Source organism: Durio zibethinus, chromosome 13 (genome assembly GCF_047325235.1).
Source record: "Durio zibethinus cultivar Kanyao isolate XHJ-2024 chromosome 13, ASM4732523v1, whole genome shotgun sequence".
NCBI lineage: Eukaryota > Viridiplantae > Streptophyta > Magnoliopsida > Malvales > Malvaceae > Durio > Durio zibethinus.
In genome coordinates this window covers 7685270-7702521 of record NC_143174.1, presented here as the reverse complement: position 1 = coordinate 7702521, position 17252 = coordinate 7685270, and the positions used below count along the sequence as shown (strand labels likewise).

The following is a 17252-nucleotide window of genomic DNA, read 5'->3' as shown; positions in this document are numbered from 1 at the left end:
TTATTCACTTTTTTTTGGCTGTAGAGAATTATTTGGTCGATTATTGCTTCTTTGTTTCTTGAAATACAAAAATCTTATTGCCAATTACTTTTGTATTGATTATGAATTGTTGCTTACTAATTGCTTTTGTTTCACTGTTGGATTTTTATGTCAATGGCCTCTGATTGTTCTTTATTTGCTGCTATCTAGCCACCCTCAATTAAGATGCTAATGCTTTTCTTATAGCAAATTCTAGTCCAAAAATTTACTAGAAAGATTTCATGGAATCAAATCTATCAAGATTCAATTTTAACTTTACATAATTCTTTTTCTTTTTTTAGGAGAATTGGAGCCCAAGTATTGCCACATCCAAGTTCAATAATTAATTTTTAGATCTTGAAGACAAAATCACAATCTAAAAAAAACCACCAAAAAACTCCACATTTAATAAATAACAAAAATAAATAAAACTATTTTGGGTCCTTTTTATTTGGGCTTAAAATCCAATGGCATAATTAAAAACCCAATATCAAATTAAAGCTTGAAGTCCAATAATATGGATAACTCCGATCATAATAGGATGTTTACAACAAATATGTAAAAATTGAAAAAGGTAAAGATTGCCCCTAAATAAATAAAGTGATGTACATACAAAAATATTTACATAGGTAAAAAATGCATGCAACACATAGTAGCAACATGAATTAATATTCACAACTATGTACAAAATTGAAAAAAGTAAAAAAAAATTACTTTTTAATTTATAATTAGGCATTCACATCTTTTTATATATGAAAAAGTGAAATAGAATATTGCATTAGTGAATGGATAACCAAAATATATGTGCAAATACATGTATGTACCGGATATGACCCTAGATCATATAATAAGAAGATAATGCAATCAATTCAAAATCTCATCTATTTTTTTTTCATTTTTCATTTTTTGTTTTCTGAATAAAGAAAAAATTAAAAACATTTTTATTTTTGTACAAGTTTAAAATGATCTTGACAAAACAAATATAAGGTGAATGACAAAATAAGTCCCTTTATGTGTCATTTTTTATATAAAGATGAGGGCAGGGCTTTAACTTAGGTTTAGATTCTTAGGGTTTACTTACATGCTAAGTTCAAAGGTTTAACCATCTAAAAACTTCCAAATTGTTCCTTATATCATCGTCCATTATAGGCCAGTAAAACACCATAATCTTTATCCACCATTATAAGCTCAATCAGAAGGGGTTTAATTTGAATGAGAGTTTTCATTAGCTCACACAGAGGTTATTACTTATTACCTCACAAAAGTGTAAGTACTTACTTTCTTCTAAGAAAGGACAAAGCTTGGGTCTAGAGTTTATGTATGAATACATGTGTGGTGCATAAAAAGATATGCCAACCCAAATAATCAAATAAATTGGTACACATGTAAAATCAAAATCTACAAAATAAACAAGTAGATTAGTACATAGAAAAAATCATAAACTACAAAATAAGCAAAAGGGTTAGTGCACATGAAAAATAATAAATAATTACAAAATAAAAACCATCAAAGTAAGGCTTAAGATAATAGATAACTAACTAATAGCTTAACTCTTTAAGGTCCTTAGTAGAGTCACCAAATTATCATAACGTTCAAGTTTAAGAACTTGTCAATTAGACACAAAAAAATGGAATCGTCAACAATCATTTTTATCAAAGTGTGATTGGCCACCTATGTGAATTTATCCCTTTTTGAAGTTATCTTAAGTATAAACTAAAAGTCCCTAAAAATAATAGGTTTAGGTTTACAATAACAAAACTAAGTTCGGGAGTCAGTTATATGTGAGAAAGGTTTTAGCACCCCATTATGTACAAAATTGGCATCAAATTAGTCTTATATTATCTTATTTAAGCCTTAATTCAAATGGTTTTTATTCCTTATTTTTATTAATTTCGATATTTATATATTAGAAAAAAAGTTCTTAGGCTTTCACCAAAAAGAATTTTTCTTACCTCTAGAGTATTTAAGATAAACTCATTGTTCACTTGAAGAGGCTTTGTCATTAGATTTATTAAGTATATTATGAAAAATTAGATCTCAATTCCTCTTATTTATTTACAAAATATTGTCATACAAAATACTATCAAAATATCATAGAAAAATATCATGCAATAATATCATAATAAAAGTCATACAAAAATATTATAATAAAATCATGCAATAATATCATAAACCCTGCAAAAATATCAAAATAAAATCAAGTAAACATATAATAATAATATCATGCAATAATATCATCAATCATGCAAAAATAAATAATTCATACAAATAAAATTCATATAAAACATCATGCAAAAATATAGTAATAAATCATGCAAATAAAATCCATGCAAAATATCATGTAAAAATATATATTATAATTCTTCATGCAATAATACCATATAAATATCACGCAAATAAAATATCATAAAAATCATGCAAAAAATAAAAATGCAAACAAAACTATAAAAAAACTTACCAAAGTTTTTTACTTTTTTCTTTTTATCATCATTTTAACTCAATCACAATTAAAAAAAATACTAAAATATAAAAAAATAATAATAAATCAAAAAATAATAAATCAAAAATAAAATCAAAAAAGAAAAAGAAAAAAAAAACCCTTACGATTGAGTTAGGTCAGGAAACGGGTCAAGCAAATTCAGGCACAAGTCAAACCTCCTCCAAATAATGTTGTTTGCTTTCGGTATGTAAGCCAAAAACCCAAAGCCTTCAGAATTTTCTTCTCTTTTTTGTTTCTAGCCCAATAACTTCTCTCTCAAAACTTAAAGCTCTGTATTACTTGATGATTTTAATTGTCGTAATTGCTTCTTTATTGGTGATTTTTTACTAAGAATTAACGTTTTTATATAGGGATTGAATCTCTTTTCAATTTAAAAAATTTTAATGCTAATTAAACTTATCAAGATCTTGTCAAAATTTCTTTTCCTTCTTGTAGAAACTTAATTCCCAATAATTACTAAAATCAAACTCAATCTTTAAATTTAAAATTTAAATAAAATCACAATCTTTAAAAAAAATCAAAATTTATATTTTTTATTTTACCAAATAACAAAACATAAATAAAAATAAAAACATTTTTGAGCCTTTAAATTTAAACTTAAAAAATATCTTTTAAAATCCAATATCAAAATACAATTCGAGACATAATATATATATATATATATATATATATATAAAACTCGAATAAAATTGGATGTCTATAGGCTTAATCCTCGAAGATTTGTTAATTCTCCAATTTCATCCCAACACTATCATGATTGAGGAGAAGAGCAATAATGATGCATCACCACACCAAGCCTAATTTCAAATTTTGAAGAAAAAATGTAATCCTGATGCCAATACTTGTTACTTTGAATTAAGTCAGTTATTTTGGCTTGATTGAGGCTTTAATTTGTTGAATTGGTTTAGATATGCGATTTTTTTTTTTGTTCTAAAAATGTTTTGTTGCTTGATGTAATGCCATTTTCATTTGGAGCTTTATTTCTCCCACAGTCATCAATACACCAAGAAGGAATCACAAGGTGGAAGAAGCACAAATATTAGTGGAAGCACATAAAAAATTATATGAGGAACAACTAGCTGAACAACTTTAAATGTTTGAGCAAGAACGCAATGAGTTGGTGGAGCGTCTTGCACTAATGGAGGCAATAATATTGGGACCACCAACAACCTCAGTACCTATTCTCACTTCTGAATTCTGATCAAGATAGTTGTTCAACTAATAAAAATGCAGTATAAGTAAATGTAGATGAGGATGACGATAAAGGTTAAGAAATGTATGAACTTGGAGAGATAAGTGCAGTTCAGGTAAAAATTAGTTCATGTGCATCTTATTTATTTGTGTCATACCGGTAAATATGGATCTTCGATTGGGATCTCAGGAAATTAATGCAGAGATTTTCAAATTTTTTTATATGACAAAAAATTTTTAAAATATTCTCAAATTATTGGAGTATTTAAAGAATTTTTTTAATACAAAAGATTTCTACTTTGGACAAGGAAATAAATAAGAATTGTTTTTTAAAGGGAAAATGAGTATTTGAGATAATAAAAGAAAAGAAAAAGATTTTGATTGTAATAAAATAAATTAAAGGAATTATTTTTAAATTAAAATTATAATCATTTTTATTAAAGTTAAAGGATAATATGTGGTTAATTGTTATATATATATATATATATATATATATATATATATTGAAATGAAAGCTTTAAGGTTAAAGAATAATATGTTATTAACAGATACTATTTTTTAAAATGAAAGGTATGTATATTAATTTTTTTTTTATAAGTAAACGTATTTTTTAATCTAATTTTATTTTTTCATATCTAAACTTATCTTTTAAATAATTTTAATATTTTATTAAAAGAATAATTTTTTTTAACTGAACAATTACTCTTACTAAAAAATTAATTATAACTCTATTGTTTTTTTTTAAATTGTTGAGTTTTTGGACGAAAATTGTTACACAAGTGGGTTATTTTGGATCAAAAATTAGATTGGATTGAGATTGTGTGGGTTGGCCCAATTTTTAAAGTTTGGATCAATTTTTGACAATTCTTGCCAGCTACTATTTATGTTTTACTATATATGTATTTTTTTCTTCCGTCAACACTTCTAGAAAACTACAACGCCTTTTTTCAACTAGTCAATTTTTATATTCACTGTTAATCTGTTACTAGTCTAAAATATGTAAAAATCTTTGTCCATTGGTTCCTCCCAGAAGATTTTATGTTCATATAAAAGCTAAAAACATCTGTGCTTGAATGAGACGTAATCTATAAACTTTTGACACTGCAGAAATACTAACTTGACGGGTGTTTTAGGTCTACTTGTGGGGCAACATTAATAAATTTTGAATTAAACTTTTAGTGAACTCGAAAGACTGGTATGCAGACCAGTTTTTTAAAATGAAAGATGTGAGTGTTAATATTTTTTTCTTGCACAAACGTATTTTTAAATCTAATTTTATTTTTTCATATTTAAACTTATCTTTTAGATAATTTTAATTAATTTTAATATTTTATTAAAAGAATAATTATTTGGGGTGAACAATTATACTAACAGAAAAATTAATTATAGCTTTATTGTATTTTTAAAATTGTTGAGTTTTTGGACGAAATTTGTTATAACAAGTGGGTTATTTTTTATCAAATTAGATTGGATTGAGTTTGTGTAGGTTGGCCGAACTTTTTGTGTTTGCTACTATTTGTGTTTTCGTAGATTTTTTTTTTCTTCCATCAACACTTCTAGAAAACTACTCCACCTTTTTCAGCTAGTCAAATTTTATATTCACTGTTAGTCTAAAATATGTAAAAATCTTTTTCCATAGATCCCTCTCGGAAGACTTTATGTTCTTATAAAAGCAAAAACTTATTTGATTGAATGATCTAAAAATTTTTGACGCTGCAGAAATACTAACTTGTGGGACACCATTAATAAATGTTGAATTATTTAATTATTTTATAAACGAAAGTCGTAAGTTGATAAAAAAAAATTTTGTTGTAAGTTAAAATATGAATTTCAGACTAAATGTCATATTTACATGAATAAACTATTTAAATTGACAAAGATTTTTCCATGAAAGAGGTTACTGATGAAATCTTATATTGATATATTGAAATTTTCTGATAAAATGCAGCATATGGTTGTGATGCTTTGCTTGTTGTTAGAAATATTAGTATTAGTTTTTGCTTTCCACTAAAATAATTTTCAAATTGAAATGCATAATCTACTACTAGTTAGAACATATTTTAAAGTTTTCCCCCTCACTTTAGAAAAAAATATATTTACTCCTAAAGTTCGATTAAAAAAATTCCCTTTTTCCCCTTTAGTTTAAAAAATACCCACTCTTTCCCCATGAATTTTGATAAAAATGTACTAAATACCCTTTTTTTAAGAAACTAAATACTCTTTATTAATTATTAATCATCTGTTTGTCTATCTACTTTGTTCTCTCCTTTACTCAAGATTTTTTTTAATTACAAAATGTTTTAAAATTAGCTTTCATTATAATTAAATTAAATTCTAGTTAAACAATTATATTCTATTCTTATACATGTTAATATTTTTAACTTATCTTTAATTCAATTATATATTAATTTTTAGATGAATTTATTAAATTCTTTATTCAAAATAATACCGTTATTTAAAAAAGTGATGAAGAAATTAATTAAAACCAAAAAATAATAAAATAGTGAAAAGGAAGGAGAAGAAAAAAAGGAAAAAAAAATGCTTTTGGGATTGCAAGAGGACTCCTCTATTTACATTCATCCTCTATTTACATGATGAATGCAGCACATAGATTTTCACTGTGATATGAAGCCTCAGAACATTCTGCTGGATGAGTATTATAAGGCAAGAATTTCTGACCTTGGATAGGCAATGCTTTTGTTGTTGAATCAGAGCCCGACCAGACCAATAGTACTGCTATTCGAGGAACAAAAGGATATGTGGCACCAGAATGGTTTATGAACCTGCCAATGTCTGTGAAGGTTGATTTATATAGCTTTGGATTGCTGCTGCAAGAACTCACATGTTGCGGAACAAGTGTAGTTATATCAATAAATATGCGCAGTTGCAATTGTACATAAAGTTATCATATGAAATGACTAAGTTTTGCATTTGCACCTTAAAGAAAAAAAAAGAAAAAGAAAGAAACTTCCATTCCAACAGCCGCGTTTTATTTCTGCTTTTACTTTTCAAAACTCTTAAAAACTTTTTGTGAATGAAACTGGTGAGATGGACCCAATCTTATTCATTAGTGCTTGCTTTGCTCAATGTCATTTTCATCAAAAGCTTATCGGCTAATACTGTTGCTTGCTTGTCAAGTGAGATGGTTAGAAATAGATCAGGTTTTAGACGGAGAAACCTGGTTCATTGTAAAAGAGGAAAAGGGAATTTCACTAACTTCTTTTTGTTTTTTGATAATTTTACTAACTTCTTGAAGTAATGGTGTTAAGTATTCAGGTAGCATGTATCCAAACCCTGTGACATTTTTATCGTGTTATTATGCCAGGCATAATTAGTATGATCACCACTTAGTAAACTACATATGCTCGGCTGTAGTATCTGAGTTTTTTGCAAAATATTGCAAATAGAGAAGTGCAACCAATAGCAGCAAAACAGTACAGCTAGAAAAACTGAAGTTGTCCTTTTTTTTTTTTTTTATTCAATGGAATTAATTAGTGGACATGGACAAGGTGGAGCAGGAACCTGAATTATTCCCTCAAGCATCGGTATAACTTGCTTTATGGTGGGTCCGAGAGAGAAGTCTTCCTGAATGCACCATATCACGACCATAACAAACCTCTCCAGCTTCATCTTGTCACTTAAGGCCTCTGCATCATCATCAAAAGTGCCTTCCAAAGAGAAATCACAAGCCCGATGTCATGATCCAATCTTATATAGGGCCATGATTGGCTCATGACATCGGGCATAGGATCTCATGAGCCACCCATGTATAAGGACATAATCGGGTAGAGATGCCAAGGGGATGGTAGATCTCATGTGCTAAGAAAAAGTGTCCTCATTTCAAGCATTATATTGGTTCTTGGTAATATAGCTATAAATCTCTTAAGCTCTTTGGCATCTCTTGCCCCCTTATAACGTCGAGGCTTTGGCACCTTGACCCTTTTCCTTTTTTTCATCGAGCTAAAACTCGACCTAGCCACAGCCATTTGTAGCACACTCATTTGGGCCTTAAGCTTCTCAAACTCTTTCTAGAAGACATTTAATGCATCTTTGGTCTCTTCACCCAAGCTATGTAAAGTATCAGACAACTCCCGCTAGGATGTCTCGATCTTTTTCAATCAATCATAAGTTACCACATGAGCTTTTAAGGCAACCACCGTGGCCTCAAGCTCTTCGATCTTCTGTCAGTCACTAGATCCACCACTTATAGCCATTTTATCAATTCTCTAGTACTTCTCAACTGTGCTTTGAAATCATGTGTCATGGGCTAAGCTTTCTCTCGATGAAGTAATAAATCGTGTAGCACTTGGATGGACGCTTCCACACAAGTCAAGCAAGGATAATTCAATATCTGAATAGGCAACCAACAAGCCACAAATTAATCTCAAGAATACACAACGATATATTAAAGCAAAATGGGAGCACCCCAAGGCAAACCTTGGCATTCTCTTATAAAAAATATTTTATTAATATCGAGAATAGCACATGAGTGCAAAAGGGACATCGAGTCTTTCCACCATCATTGGGGCCAGGGGGTAGCCCTAGATGGGTGGTCTAGCATGTACCTTAACCAATGAAGCAACCCAATAATACGTCGATTGTTCATCCCCTCTAAAGAGCTTAAGAGATTTTATATCTATGCTACCAAGAATGAATACAATGTTTGAAATGAGAACACTTTTTTCTAGCACATAAGATCTACCTTCCCCCTTGGCATCTCTACCCAATCATAACCCTATACATGGGTGGCTCATGACATTCTATGTCCGGTTATAGTCCTATACAAGGTTGGCTCATGACACCCAATCTATCAAAATTGCTTTTTGTACTGCCCCATTATCCATTGCTACATTTCTTCTACAACAAATGATTTCTAGTAGTAGAAACACCAAAGCTATACATATCAACCTTCATAGTTATAAGCATAGTCTTGAATCATTTGGGTGCTACATGCCATTTTGTGCCTTTGATAATAGTATTAGTATAGGATTGATTGATCCCTAAAAGCTTTGATAGCCTAAAGTCAGAGATCCGAGCTACATAGTAATCATAAAAAAGTATGTTTTGAGGCTTTATATCACAATAAATTATTTAGGGGCTGCATTCCTCCTACAAGTAAAACAGTTCTTTTGCAATTTCCAACATAATTTGTGTCCTTTGGCTCCAATTGGGTTTTAGATCCCCAAAGAGAAAGCTCACTAACATCCCATTGCTTAAGTACTCATATACTAGCATTCGATATTGACCTTCATCATTGTATCCAAGTAACTTGCCTAGTTTCTTATGATGTTTTTGAGCAATAACACTTATTTCAGTTTTGAATTCATTGTCTCTATCTTGAACCACCCTGTTTAATTTTTTACTTGCAACATTAGTTCGATCTTGAGAATCTATTTTTATTACCCTTTTATAAACAATGACAAATGTGTTGGGAATTGTGACTCAAATCCCATAAAAGATTTATTTGAGATTTGTTAAATATTATTTGGTGGACAAAAAGACATGCAGAAAAAGAATTCTTGATAGGTAAGTTGACTTGTAGAAGAAGAATTTTAAGAGGAAAGAGATTCTTGATAGGTAAGTTTATCTGTTTATAAATAGATAGAGTCTTTACAGGGTTAGGTATGAGAAAAAGATATAAGAGAGTTGTAAAGTTTTATTGGATAGATACTCCATAAGACTATTAGAGATTTACGTCTTATAGGCATGTATGTTTATATGTTTGTGAGTGGATTAGAAGAGACTTAGATGGTTCACATAGGTATAATACATGGGTGTACATGGATATGTGTTTGTTTAGGTTGAAAATAATCTATAGGACTAGAAGAGATTGAGAGGGCCTATGACTATTAATTATTGAGTGAGATTGAATTGATATATGTTTGTAATTCTTTACAACTAGTGGATTTTATTTCTCATCCGTGGATGTAGGTCGATTAGACTGAATCACATTAAATTATTATCTTTTATGTGCTTGATTAATTGTTTGATTATACTTTTGCTGGCTTGATTGGATAAAAGCTTTTAACCTAACAAATAATGACCAAACCACATTAAATTATTATCTCTTATGTGATTGATTGATTATCTTATTTTGGTTCTATTGACTTAGATATTTGATTGAATTGAGGTTTTTTGCCTAACAAGTAGTATCAGAGTATGGATCGAGCCATGGGAAGAGGCAAACCCAGAAGAGCTTGATTCAAAAAAAGAGTTCAAATTCATGTTTTGAAAATTGATGATCGGTTTGTGTGAAGCATGAAGATAAATAAGAGAAGATGATTGTGAGACTTCAATTACAGGTGGAACCAAATATATCATCATTAAAATAGATGATTTGATGGAATTTGAGTTAAGGCGTTTAAGTTGAGAATACTCTATAAGATTAAAAGAGATTAAGAAGGCATATGAGTATTAATTATTGAGTGAGATTGAATTGATGTATGTTTGTAATTTTTTACAACTAGTGGATCTTGTTTCTCATCCATAGATATAAGTCAATTTAACTGAACCACGTTAAATTATTATCTATTGTGTGATTAATTGATTATTTGATTTCACTTTCACAGGCTTGGATGTTTGATTGGATTGAGGTTTTTTGCCTAACAAAATGATCCCCTTCCCAACTCCTCCTTGAAACCATTTGTAGCTTCTTCGAGCTCCTCATATCTAAAATACCTTAAACTGCTTTGTATGCCATTTTTGTTTATGTGATTTCTTGTAATCTTTTTGTGATACAACAAAAATGATCCCACACATAATATCCCAACCAATACTAAATTGACAAACACAGAGCTACCTAAGAGCACTGAAATCAGAATTATCAATGAATTTTGGTTCTTTTTTACGTATGAGAATGGCATCGCAGGGTTTTTGAGGGCAAATTCAGGTTTTCTTACTTTGAGGATGGAGATGGAATTCACTTGTCTGTCCTGTCTCCCATGTGGAAGCGGTAGTGACTTCTTCCAACAGCCTTTGTCATTGAATACCGCCCCAATACAAATACAATCCTGCAAACAATAAGTTTTGCAGTCTTTTAAAGAACTGCAAGGGGTAATCAACTCTTAATCGGAAGTTGGCGAATCTGTATTTTGCATTTCCACTAAATTGTATAAATCTTCTGCAGAATTCTGGGCATCTGCTTCACAGCCCTGCATGAAATCTGCTTGGCAGTTGCCATACTCGTCATTTGCATCAGATAAAGAATAACTTGGGGGGCATTTGCATGTTGTCCTTTTGTCGGCTTTGAGTAGACAGATACTATTGAAGCCACAAGTTCCACTTCCCAAATCTTGAATGGTCTTAACGACAGTCCAGTTTTCAGAGCTGCAGTGAACTTCTTCGGATAATTGGATAGGGTCAAAACACCATCAAAATTGAGAGTTACTCTGTAATAATAGTGTGCAGAGGGAACTAAATCGTCTGAGCTTAGTAAATATCTCTGATTTTTGTTTCTCAATATGTAAAAGGAACCATCTTGATCAACCTTCACTTGGTAACCAGAATTCGATGAGTTTTCTGCATCATGAGTGCCACTAATGTAATATACAACATAAGCAAAATTGGATTGCAAATTTATGGCATTGAGCACAGCATTTCCATCTTCAAGTAAACGAAACTGGAATCTTCCCTTTGAGAAGTTGTTTTCTTTTTGCCGAGGAGAAAGCAAACTTTTTCTGTTCATTACCTGAGTTGGTAACAACGTATTAGTAGGATTTCCGAAGCTCTTCCACAGTCGTTGAGAACCAGTACTATAAACAACAAAATTGCCTGTATCATTCATTCTAGCATAGGCAACTTCGCCAGTGGCAAAATATGATCTCCATATCACTTGATCATTAGGATCACTGAGAACTAGTCCGCGATCAGTGGTTAACTCTACCTTGGATCTTATTGGAGCAGGCTTATCTCCATTTGCATACCAAACTATGGTGCGGCTTGGTATTTTATAATATCATATGGCAAGTAGGAAAGTTCTTTATTCTCAAGTTGGTGAAATCCGAAGGCAAAATCATTGGAAGGTGAAAGCCAGGGTTTTGCACTGTCATCGATGCGATAGTGCTGCCGACCCGGACATTGCGTTCAGTACTTTGAGCAACAACAAGAGGTAGGAGAAGAGATAGGCAAACTGACAGGAAAGGTGAAAAAACTGAGGCCATTGATAAACGTGTATTGAGTTTTAGATGGATTGAGTTGCCGTGAAGAAGAAACCTTTGACATATAAAGAAGTTTAGAATGCTTAAATAAAAAGAAGCTTAGAATGCTTAAATAAAAAGATTATTTAAGGCCCGTACATAAATGTTTTAAATAATTTTTTTATAAATAAATTAAAAGATCATTTTTAAATTTTTTATATAAAAATACTTTAAATGATCATTTTATAAAAAATAAAAAAATTATTTAAGATGTTTTTGTTAAGTAATATTTTTATAAAAAATTTTAAAAGTCATTTAATTTATTTATAAAAGGATTATTTAATACATTTTTGTATACAAAGACACCTTAAATAATATTTTTATAAATAAAAAAAATCATTTTTATTTTTTAGTATATAAAAAATAAAAAACTTTTATTTATTTATAAAAAGATTATTTAAGATATTTTTTGTAAATAAATAAAATGAACACTTTTAATATTTTTCTTGAGATAAAAAAAGTAAAAAATGTATTAATTGATTTTTTGAATAATTTTTATTATTAAAACAAGTACTAAACGACTTAATTGATTATATTTTATAAATAAAAATAATAATTAAATAAAATATTTATTTTTTTTAACTACTAAAAGCATATTTTTTAATTTAAGTATTTATTATTAATAAAATAAAATAAAAAATTATTATATATGTAAAAAAAATTAATATGCATGAATTTTTTTAATCAAACAAATAAATAAATTTAAATATAAAATATTTTTAAAATAAAAAAAAAATTTAATATTATATCACTTTAGAGATTATATTTTCTTTTAAAATTTTAATTTTCGGGAATCAAACTGCCCGTACGATAAAATTGATGATTGTCAAAGATAAATTTAGAGAATCGTACCATTGAACGTTTTCTGTCATTGCAAACTTTTCTCTCATTATACAGCTAGAAAGCACGTCCAGCCTGCAAATCTTCTGCTATACGTCCTAGGTCTGTGAAATCATGAATTTTAATCACCAACTTATTAAAGATATTTCAAAATTATTTTCAATGTGGAAAAAATGTTTTGGCCGCACTCATTACAAAGTCAGTCCTCTGGAAAGCTCATTCCACAAATTTGGACCAACCTCAGAATTCCAAATAAAATTTGTCCTTCCTGACGCGACAAAACTTGTCCTTCTCAAAGTTAGAAAATTAAATTAATAATAATAATAACTACCTGTGGCTCCCGGAATTGTTTATAGTCATACCTTGATGGGCGACACAATTATTTCACAACAGTGCTATCTCCAATGTGATTGATTCTAGCAACAAATGGCTTTTGCTTTCCTCCTGTTTTCCTTCATATTTTTGCAACCAATGTCTGTTGTAGCTCAAATTGCTGGCAATATTAGCTTTGGCGCTTCTATCCATGCGACTGAAAACTCATCTCCATGGATTTCTCCTTCAGGTGATTTTGCCTTTGGTTTCCGACAACTCGACAACGACAAAGATCTCTTCCTGGTTGCTATCTGGTATAACAAGATACCAGATAAAACCATAGTTTGGTATGCTAATGGAGACAAGCCTGTACCAAGCGGATCAAAACTTGAGCTGTTTTACGACACCGGGCTTGTGGTCAACGGTCCCCAAGGTGAACTCTTATGGAAAGCTAAGACCAGTAACACTACTTTTGTAGCCTATGGTTTTATGAATGATACTGGAAACTTTGTGCTTCTGAATGAGAATTTGCTTGTAGTATGGGAGAGCTTCAAGAATCCTACTGATACGATGTTACCAACTCAGATACTGGAGATAAACGGGGTGCTTTCTTCTCGACACAGAGAGAACAATTTCTCAAGAGGAAGATTCCAGTTTCGTTTGCGTGAAGATGGAAACGCTGTGCTCACTCCCATGGATTTGTTATCAGACAACACTTACGATCCATACTACATCACTAGCACCGGTGATGCAATAAATTCAACAAATTCTGGTTACCAAGTTATCTTCGATGAAAGTGGCTACTTTTATGTATTGAGTAGAAATAATACAAAATTTTATCTCACCCCAAAGGGGAATGTTCCTGCTGCAAACTCTTATCATAGAGCAACTCTCAATTTTGATGGGGTTTTTACCTTGTCTTATCATCCAAAGGATTTTACTGCCAACCAAAGCTGGACTGTTATCAAGACAATTCCAGATAATATCTGCAGGTCAATCTATGGAGAAATCGGAAGTGGGGCTTGTGGATACAATAACATTTGTACACTAAAAAATGATAGCAGGCCATCATGTAAATGTCCACCAAAGTATTCTTTGCTTGATCCTAATGATGAGTATGGCAGCTGCAAACCAGATTTCATACTAGGCTGTCAAGCAGATGGCCAGTGGTCCCAAGAAGATCTATATGATATAGAGGAGCTACCTAATACAGATTGGCCAACTTCGGATTATGAACTTTCACAGCCTTTTACTGAACAACAGTGCAGAGAATCTTGCTTGAAGGATTGCTTGTGTGCCATTTCCATTTTCAGAGCTGGGGATAAATGTTGGAAGAAGAAGCTACCACTGTCAAATGGAAGAACTGATAATATCTTTTATGGCTTAAAGGCTTTTGTCAAGGTTGGGAGAGGTGATCAACTTAATCCTCCTTCTCTGTTGCCAAATAAGAATAGCCAAGAGAAGAGTCAAAACAAATTAATAATTTTGTTGGCTGTGCTTCCGACAAGCTTAGTCATTGTGAGTTGGTTGGGTTTCATATTCATTTACCGCAATAAACGCACAATAGTTCCTCGAGATTCTGATGTGGAAACGAATTTGCGGTGTTTCACCTACAGGGAGCTCCAAGAAGCTACAAATGGGTTCAAACTTGAGCTGGGAAGGGGGGCTTTCGGTGTAGTCTACAAAGGAACAATAACACTGGGGTCCTCTGTTCAGGTTGCAGTGAAGAAGTTAAACAATATAGCACAAGATGGTGAGAGAGAATTTAGAACTGAAGTGAATGTTATTGGCCAAACTCATCACAAGAATTTAGTTCGACTACTTGGATTTTGTGAAGAAGGGACCCAAAGATTGCTGGTATATGAGTTCTTAAGCAATGGCACCTTAGCAAACTTACTTTTTGGTGAGTTCAAACCGAGTTGGAATGAAAGACTACAAATTGCTTTTGGCATAGCAAGAGGGCTTCTATACTTACATGAAGAGTGCAGTACTCAAATTATCCATTGTGATATAAAGCCTCAAAACATACTTTTAGATGAGTACTACAATGCTCGTATTTCGGACTTTGGCTTGGCTAAGCTTTTATCGCTTGATCAGAGCCAAACCAGTACTGCCATTAGAGGAACAAAAGGATATGTTGCACCCGAATGGTTTAGGAACTTGCCCGTAACAGTGAAAGTGGATGTCTACAGCTTTGGTGTCTTGCTGCTAGAGATCATTTGCTGTCGACGAAGTGTAGACATGGATGCTTTAGGATCGGAGAAAATCATTTTAAATTATTGGGCATATGACTGCTACCAACAAGGAACATTAGATGCCATTGTTGAAAATGACGTGGAAGCTTTAGATGACAGAGGGAAGCTGGAGAGGTTTCTGATGGTTGCCATTTGGTGCATACAAGAAGATCCTTCTTTACGCCCCACCATGAAAAAGGTGACTCAGATGCTTGAAGGAGTTCTTCAGGTACCCGTTCCTCCATGTCCCACTCCATATAATTTGACGAACTAAAGGCCAGATCTTGTCTCTGCACAACATTTTATCATCACACTAGATATTTTACTTTTGAAGTTTTCTCAGGCAAGTAATTTTCTGTGATTTTTATACCCTCTTTTAGTTTTAGATAGCGTTGTTATATATATATATATATATATATATATATATATATATATATAAGTTGCATTATTAAGTTCTAAGTTGTCTCTGATGTTTTTTACATGACAATTAAATAAATAATGATGGTGAAAAATTCCCTGATATTTTAAATACAACGTACTTCTACCATATAAAGAAATATTGTCAAAATTTTGTTGTTCATTTAATTTTAGTATTCTCCGATAAAAATGAAGCAGCGAGGTTCCTCTATTTTGTACAACATTTTCTTTCTTATGCTCCAGCTTAAGGTTCCTAATCTCAATTTAAAATCAATCCCAATAAATTTGATACTAGTTACTGATATAATTTTTCACAAATGATCAATAAGACGCAGTTTTAGTCTTCGTTTGTGAATTAAGGTTTGCTGTTGCATCATTTCATGGCAATTCAGTGTGAAAAAAAAAAATACAGGGTGTTATAGGACTCCCCTACAGAAACAGAGGAACCCAACATTTGGTTTAAACTCTTTTTAACTTGTTACTGCAAACAGAAAGTTGTTTGCTGGACAATTTATTCTGTAGCTAGGGATCTCTTTTCCTAAGACAAACTGCATCCTTCCCATGTGGCCAATTGTATGAAACCAGAGACCAAATTTTCTTTCAAAATATCTCTAAACATTTGGAGACAGGAGTATTAAGTTCAATTGGCGGCCAAATGTAAAGGTCGGAGCAAAAATCATTCTCAGCATTACTTGGTTTGCTTCTGTCTATCTTATTATATGGAGGGAAGGAAACGGAAGAAGATATATATGGTAAAATACCATAAACCACTCAGCAATTTTCAGTTATATTAGATTATTACAGAGTGGTCAGGCTTAGAATGAACTATTGCTTCTCCACCTTCCTGATACATACTCAATCAAAATAAGCTTCTTTTAAAAAAAATAAAAATAAAATAAAATAACTGGGAACTCCAGGATTGGTTTTTGTCACAGAGCAGCATGACAATCAAAAGCAGACTATTAAATTATGTGCAATTTTCTGTATCTTTGACCTTTTAAGCCTATTAATGAGAGTAAAAAAAATTGTCCAATGACAAACGGTCTCGGCTGCTTGGCAACGGCAAATTGATCAATATTCTATTCACTTAAAATCAATACGTTTTTGTTATGCTTGATTAGCATTTGTAACTAAAATATAAAGAAAGCACATTTGAATGGAATAAGATTAAGTGATAATATTCGCCTCTAATACTTTTAATAGGCAAAATTTTCTCTAAGGGTTCTTCATTTTAATCATTCAGGAAGCAGCACCACATTTCAAATGAAAATAACGTTAGTTGTATTAAATCAAACTCAATATTCAAATTAACTTAGTTGTTCACAATTATGCACTTCTATTCTACGCGTCTTTAGGTAATCTTCCTTATATAATATCCATTTTTAATCTTTAAATTAACTCAATCTACCTATTGTATATATCCATAAGATTAGATTAATAACTTCTTTTCTTCCTTCTCTCGTTCCATTTTACCTATTGCGTCTCCTCGCATTTCTTGTTGCTCAAACCACTGGCAATGTCAGCCTCGGTAGCTCCCTTTCCGCG

The 17252-nt window shown here is 31.2% G+C and overlaps 1 protein-coding gene and 1 pseudogene across 1 annotated transcript; one reads left to right on the top strand and one right to left on the bottom strand.

The window, feature by feature from the left end:
- Window positions 1-7084: 7084 nt before the first annotated feature.
- LOC111304013 (G-type lectin S-receptor-like serine/threonine-protein kinase RLK1) lies at window positions 7085-11868 on the bottom strand (annotated as a pseudogene).
- A 1067-nt stretch (window positions 11869-12935) lies between these two features.
- Window positions 12936-15679, top strand: LOC111302766 (G-type lectin S-receptor-like serine/threonine-protein kinase LECRK3). The gene has a single exon (XM_022898580.2). The coding sequence runs from the start codon at window positions 13171-13173 to the stop codon at window positions 15562-15564; it is 2394 nt and encodes a 797-aa protein (XP_022754315.2). The 5' UTR covers window positions 12936-13170; the 3' UTR covers window positions 15565-15679.
- The last annotated feature ends 1573 nt before the right edge of the window (window positions 15680-17252 follow it).

Coding starts and splice junctions, on each gene's coding strand:
- LOC111302766 (XM_022898580.2), top strand. CDS start 13,171: ATGGCTTTTGCTTTCCTCCTGTTTTCCTTCATATTTTTGCAACCAATG.